The 6,399-nt window shown below is 36.3% G+C and overlaps 1 protein-coding gene across 5 annotated transcripts in view; it reads left to right on the top strand.

Annotated features, from left to right (window-relative positions):
* LOC110460641 (tyrosine-protein phosphatase 10D-like) overlaps positions 1-6,399 on the top strand; it is a 53,050-nt gene that overhangs the window by 30,694 nt on the left and 15,957 nt on the right. For 4 of the 5 annotated variants that reach the window (XR_002464041.1, XM_021513668.1, XM_021513666.1 and 1 more), the window contains exons 18-27: positions 706-830; positions 1,633-1,746; positions 1,895-1,958; positions 2,533-3,015; positions 3,976-4,171; positions 4,426-4,510; positions 4,849-5,016; positions 5,235-5,369; positions 5,635-5,757; positions 6,061-6,209. Coding sequence is in view for 4 of the 5 variants with exons in the window: in XM_021513668.1 (XP_021369343.1) it covers positions 706-830; positions 1,633-1,746; positions 1,895-1,958; positions 2,533-3,015; positions 3,976-4,171; positions 4,426-4,510; positions 4,849-5,016; positions 5,235-5,369; positions 5,635-5,757; positions 6,061-6,209 (1,642 nt within the window). In the remaining variant the exon portion in view is untranslated. The remainder of the gene's footprint in view (positions 1-705; positions 831-1,632; positions 1,747-1,894; positions 1,959-2,532; positions 3,016-3,975; positions 4,172-4,425; positions 4,511-4,848; positions 5,017-5,234; positions 5,370-5,634; positions 5,758-6,060; positions 6,210-6,399) is intronic. The other variant, XM_021513667.1, reaches the window with a different exon arrangement.

Genomic DNA, 6,399 nt, shown 5'->3' with positions numbered 1-6,399 from the left:
CCTTAACAGTTATTACAAAAGTTGTGTGTGAAAAATTGATGCAGTGGTACCCAGCATGCAACCAGTTACCGAAATGACCTTGACACTTTCATGACCTTAACAATATCATCTAAAGGTCAGATGTACTTTTCAGATCTGTATGGTTTATGTAATGGTAAGTGAGTAAAGGCATGCACAGGCTGTACACATAATGGCATTAGGAAACAAAGTTTAAAAGTGCATTGGGGGGTTAATGTTTAATTATCAGCTTTTGTTTAATACATTGCAAAGCATAATATTATAATTCCTAACATTATATCAGGTGCAAGGTCTAAAATAAAAATAATAAAGTTACTTACAACTAAAGTATATATTTCTTGTTTGCTGAATGTCTGTATTGACTATGTGTATAGGTTACTAAAGAATGTTGACAAACATGTATAAAAAGTGTACCTAACAGATTTAAGCACTTTAACACTTGTAAGTACATGTAGGTAACGTCCATTACACAACTACTTTCACCAGTTACTGTCGGGGAACAGTGCTGTGTTTCCTATAGCATTTTTTCCGTATTCAGTTTTGAAAATTGACAAAAGTTCCAAGCAGACAAACACGTATGTTCAATTTAAATCTTGTGCCAGCAATAGAAAAACCAGTACTGTTGGCTACCTAGGACGTATCTTTTAAAATTATAAGATCTAATGGGAAGTTCTCGTGTTGTTCCAGCTCCCTCTTATGTCCGAGACTTGAAAGCAGTGGAGTCGTCCCCCCTGACGGTCAATCTGACATGGCGACCACCCTTGGTACCTAATGGTATTATAACAGCCTATTTGGTTGCCTACACCAACCAGGTGAGTGGTTCATATTCAACTGATCCAGCGGTAACTTTTTAGTAATTTTTATACAATTATAGACTTTTGTGCTGGTGAATATGATGTGAAATGAACCTGAAAAAGTTATATTTGCCGAGGTCAATATCCCTTTTTAGGTTAATATCACATCATGTAAACCAGCACAAAAGCCCATAACTATTTTATTATATGCTTCAAAAACAAAACAAAATAGGTTCTGAATTTTCATTTTTTACCTCCATGTAAAATTTAGCCAGGGTTGAATGCAACAGTTCGGCATTGTAGCTTTCGAAGACATCGTCAAGGTTCTTTTTCTTTAGATAAACATTGTGGGAACTGTTTTAACAGCATATTTATCTTCGAGTAGTTTTTGGAAATTTTCAGATGTAATAGAGGTGAAGCATTCGCCGGCAACCATCTTCTGTTGTCATCTGACAGATCGCATTCCAGATTTTCTGTTTTCAAAAATGTCCCAATAGTATAAGCTACATGTAGTTCACTATCCATCTAATAGTTTAAATGGATGGAATAACAAACTCCAGTATATGCATGTATACCCAAAGTTTTATGTAAATAGGTCTTTGCTCTTTTCCTATACATGTACATGTATACTGGTTTCCTTCATCAACTAATTAGCTGGAGGTATAAATCCTAATTTGACTTCAATGTTGAGCACACATGCAATGACTATGGATAGGATCTGTTGAAAGATTTATATTTTTTTTTTTTATTTCACTTTGTATAGTTTGTAATACATGCTTTAAACCTGAATGGTACACTGGATAAATTATTTTTTTAACAGCAGGATGGGATTGGTGGCAGCCGAAACCTGACCCTGGCAGGTAGTCTACAGTACCAGAGTGTTTACTACATGAATTTCACTGACCTCCTCGCTGGTCACACCTACTCCTTCATGGTCAGTTTCTTGTACATTACACAAAATTGAGTTATCTCAAATTTTTAACAATTTAGTTTTTCCTTTCAATTAATTTTTTTCCTGCTTACTGATGAAAGATTTTGTTAATTTACTGTACATTACCTATACTTGTGTTGTGGTGTTACAGGTTTATGCTAAGACCGTGACTTTAGGAACCCCTGCTGTGTACAACATCACACTAAGGACGTATCGTAAGTTTCTTATTCTCTCATGGACTTTACATTTTTCAGTAGAAGACAATTTGGGGCAAAAATCAAAATCAAAATCCTATGTCCCAGTGTAGGGGAACTGGACTGGAATCGTGAGCGTCCACATAGCTCAATTGGTAGAGCGTCTGTCGAGAGTTTGCTGGATCCCACGTTCAATCCTAGCTGGTCTGGCTTTGCATTTTTCTGCTTCTGTTACATTTGGGGCCATGACCAGGATTCAAACTTGGGTTGTCGCAGCCACAACGCAAAGTGCTAACCGCTAGAAAGATGATCACAGCAAATAACTGTGTTGGAGATTCTCAGATACTTTTGTACAACAAAGAACCATTTATGAGATTCTCTACTTCTAGCACTTATTTGTTATGTTTGGTTTTGAAAAATAAAAATAAAATCTTACATTGGAACTTTTTTGGTCCAGAATACCTCTATTCCCAGCCCAGAATTGCTGTATAATGAAACATCAATCTTTATAGATAATAGAATTGTATAGAATTTAAACTGTTCATTGGAAACTGTTTAAGAATTATTATTGAAATGTTGATTTGCTTTATTACAGCTCCTCCAATCATAGATGCTGCCACCTCTACACCCAAAGGTGTTACTGACAAAGGTATCGCCACGGTTACACCAACAACAGTTATTGTTCATTTCACAAATCCATTCTCTTCAAAATATGGGGACATCATCAACTACACAGTGATTGTTGCCACGGATACCACGGAGCAATACACCAATGCTCATGCCACACTCCCAGATTGGAAGGCTGCTCAAGTTGACCCTAGTATAAAGGCATACCAGGCCATTGCTAATTGTTCCACCTTCTTTGAGGAGAGTTCCACATGTAATGGAGTGTTCCGCTTGCACAAGAGGAGCGTCACACTGGATTATAAAGTGTTTGAAATTGGTACTGAGTCAAATTGTTACTCAAAGTCCTATTGTAATGGGCCACTGCAACAACAGACTAAGTATTACGTCAAGCTAAGAGGATACACGGAGGGAGGGTATACAGACACAAACTACTCCAAACCATTCTTAACCAGTAAGTCAGCTGTCACATCTCTTCTGTGTTCATTGATTCTTTCAGCACTGTTTAACACAAAGCGCCATACAGTATTTATGTAAGGTCTATTATGAACTGAGTACTGCAGCTAGGGTCATGCTACTTCATACTATTTATTGTGCCTCCATAAGTACAGCATCTATGTATGACAATTAACAGAGTAGATATGATACCCTACACAGTATGTATGACACTTTACACAGTAGATATGATACATTACATGTGCACAGTATATATGACAGTTTACACAGTAGATATGATACCCTACACAGTATGTATGATACTTTACACAGTACATATGATACCCTACACAGTTTGTATGACACTTTACACAGTACTTATGATACATTACATAGTATATATGACAGTTTACACAGTAGATATGGGACCCTACACAGTATGTATGATATTTTACACGGTACATATGATACCCTACACAGTATGTATGATAATTTACACAGTACATATGACAGTTTACACAGTACATTTGAGACCCTACACAGTATGTATGATACTTTACACAGTACACAGGATACCCTACACATACAGTACATATGATACCCTTCACAACCACACAGTACATATGATACTTTACACAGTACATATGATACTTTACACAGTACATATGATACTTTACACAGTAGATATGATACCCTACACAGTATGAATGATACCCTACACAGTACATATGACACTTTACACAGTACATATGATACCCTACACAGTACATATGACACTTTACACAGTACATATGATACCCTACATAGTACATATGATATGACACTTTACACAGTACATAATCCCTACACACTATGTATGACACTTTACTCAGTATATCAGGAGATTGAACATGACTTTAATGAAAACTGTTGGAATTCAATAAGATTTAAGTTTTTAAACAGTTCTAGATATTTTAATGTCAATTACCTTACTATCTAGGTATGGTGGTGGAGGAGGATAACATAGGAGGGATCATTGGAGGGGTGGTGGCTGCGATACTTGTGATCATCATCTTTATCGTCGTCTTCATTGTCTTCCGACGTATGCGGGATCGTCGTAGTAACATGTACAAGGAGCGTCACTCGCAAAGGCTCAGCATGACTCCACGGTCATCTCTTCGCAAAAACAGAAAGAGGTATGGCCGGCAGTCAAGTAGCGATACAAATTTTTGTACTGATTCATTATGTAGTAAATATGATATTGCCACCATGGCGTTTTGTTCAAGTATGAATATGGGAATCATTAAACCTATGCTAATGAGGGAGACCAGCAAACACATTTTTTTTAAATTCTGAAATTATATAAAAGAACTATTTTTTGTAATTATTTAAAGATATTTATGTAAAATGTGACTTTGACTAAAATCATATTTGAATTCTTCCCCCACAGTCACCCTGTCAGCATGGCTAATTTCAGTGATCACATCATATCCATGTCAGCAGACTCCGATTTTAAGTATGCAGAACAGTTTGAGGTATGCAATTGTGAAATATCTTTTTATGTAAAATGTCAACTCTGATAGAACAAACTCAATAAACAGGCCATGTTGTATGAAATCCTGAATATGAAATAAAAAAATATATGTATTTTGCATAACAAATTATATAGTCAAGTTACTTTGGAATCAATTGTGTAGAGGTTATTTCCCCTCCCTAACAAGACTGTTACATGATCTATGGTATATTCTATCAAGTTTCGTCAGTAAGAATTAATATGAATTGTAGGACCTCCGCAGATATCTTACAAAGCTTTTGTTCTGTACACTGAAATATGTCTTTATTTGTATACTGACTATAGTTTAATTGTTCTTAGGACTTGAAAGAGATCGGCCGTGACCAGCCATGCACAGCAGCAGAACTACCAGAAAACAGGGGAAAGAACCGATTTACAAACATCTTGCCATACGACCACTCACGGGTGAAGCTTCTACCCACAGATGATGAGGAAGGCTCAGATTACATCAACGCCAATTACATGCCGGTAATTATAAGTAGTAGTTTTCTTGTTAATAAGGTACAACAACCTGTCACTTAACTTAGAAAGGATTTATTAATTTGGTATCAAATTAAATTCTGAAAACTGACAAAAATATGCTAGTGTTAATTGTTCTTGATTCTGTGTTGATCATTCACCAATAGATTATAATTCTTTGAATATGGAGGACTAGTTCTATACATTGGTTTGGTTTTGGTCTGCAGGGCTTCAACTCCCGTCGTGAATATATTGTGACTCAGGGGGCACTACCATCTACTCGGGACGACTTTTGGAGGATGATTTGGGAACAGAACTCACGTAATATTGTTATGCTGACTAAGTGTGTGGAGAAAGGCAGGGTAAGAAATACAAAATATTTAATTTAATAGATCATACAGAGAGGTAAATGATAATTTTTCATAAACAAAAATGATTCTGACCTTGTTTTAACCTTGTGCTTACATTGTTCTGACATGTAAGATCTTGAGCTGTCATTGTTGAAACTAAAGTTTAAATATCTGTGGCACAGGAAATCATGAAAAAAAATCAAAAATAAATCATATGCCTACTTTGTGTATTGACCTTGTGCTGAGATTGAACATATTGTAAATTTTACGTTTACAGGAAAAGTGTGACCACTACTGGCCACACGGCACTGACGCCATGTTTTACGGGGACCTCCAGGTGGCTGCGCTAAATGAGACAAAATTTCCGTCATGGACCATCACAGAATTTCGGCTCTCACTGGTGAGTCTAAAATAGTCTTTGTCTGTTGAATGAAAGTTCATTAATATTAGTATTACTTAGAATTAACAGCTGAAGGAAATAAACCTCCCATTACAAAATATCTTAAACATGTACTTACATTATTATTTCACTTCCTAAATAGAAGGAAGATATATATATATGCTAGACTTTGTGGAATTGATGATTATAAAATATATTCAAAGTTGTTATTTAGCTATAGTTATTGGTATAAATCTGATAAACAAAAAGATAATTCCTGTACTTATTTTTCTCTATTCTGTATTCATTTATTTCAAATTCCAGGGAGATGTTTCCCGACAGATTCGGCATTTCCATTTTCTAGCTTGGCCTGACTTTGGTGTCCCAGACAAACCTCAGACATTGATTCGGTTTGTGAAGACAGTGAGAGAAAAGTTGAACAGGGAATGTGGTCCTATTGTAGTCCATTGTAGGTCAGTATTCCTCAGAGTGTGGTTCCCTATAATAGTCAGTAGACCACTGTCCCCAGGGAATGTGGTCCTATTGTAGTCCATTGTAGGTCAGTATTCCTCAGAGTGTGTATCCCTATAATAGTCAGTAGACCACTGTCCCCAGGGAATGTGGTCCTATTGTAGTCCATTGTAGGTCAGTATTCCTCAGAGT

Source organism: Mizuhopecten yessoensis, unplaced genomic scaffold (genome assembly GCF_002113885.1).
Source record: "Mizuhopecten yessoensis strain PY_sf001 unplaced genomic scaffold, ASM211388v2 scaffold10447, whole genome shotgun sequence".
Classification (NCBI taxonomy): domain Eukaryota; kingdom Metazoa; phylum Mollusca; class Bivalvia; order Pectinida; family Pectinidae; genus Mizuhopecten; species Mizuhopecten yessoensis.
Note: the sequence above shows the minus strand (reverse complement) of the source record. Positions and strands in the feature narration are given on the sequence as shown.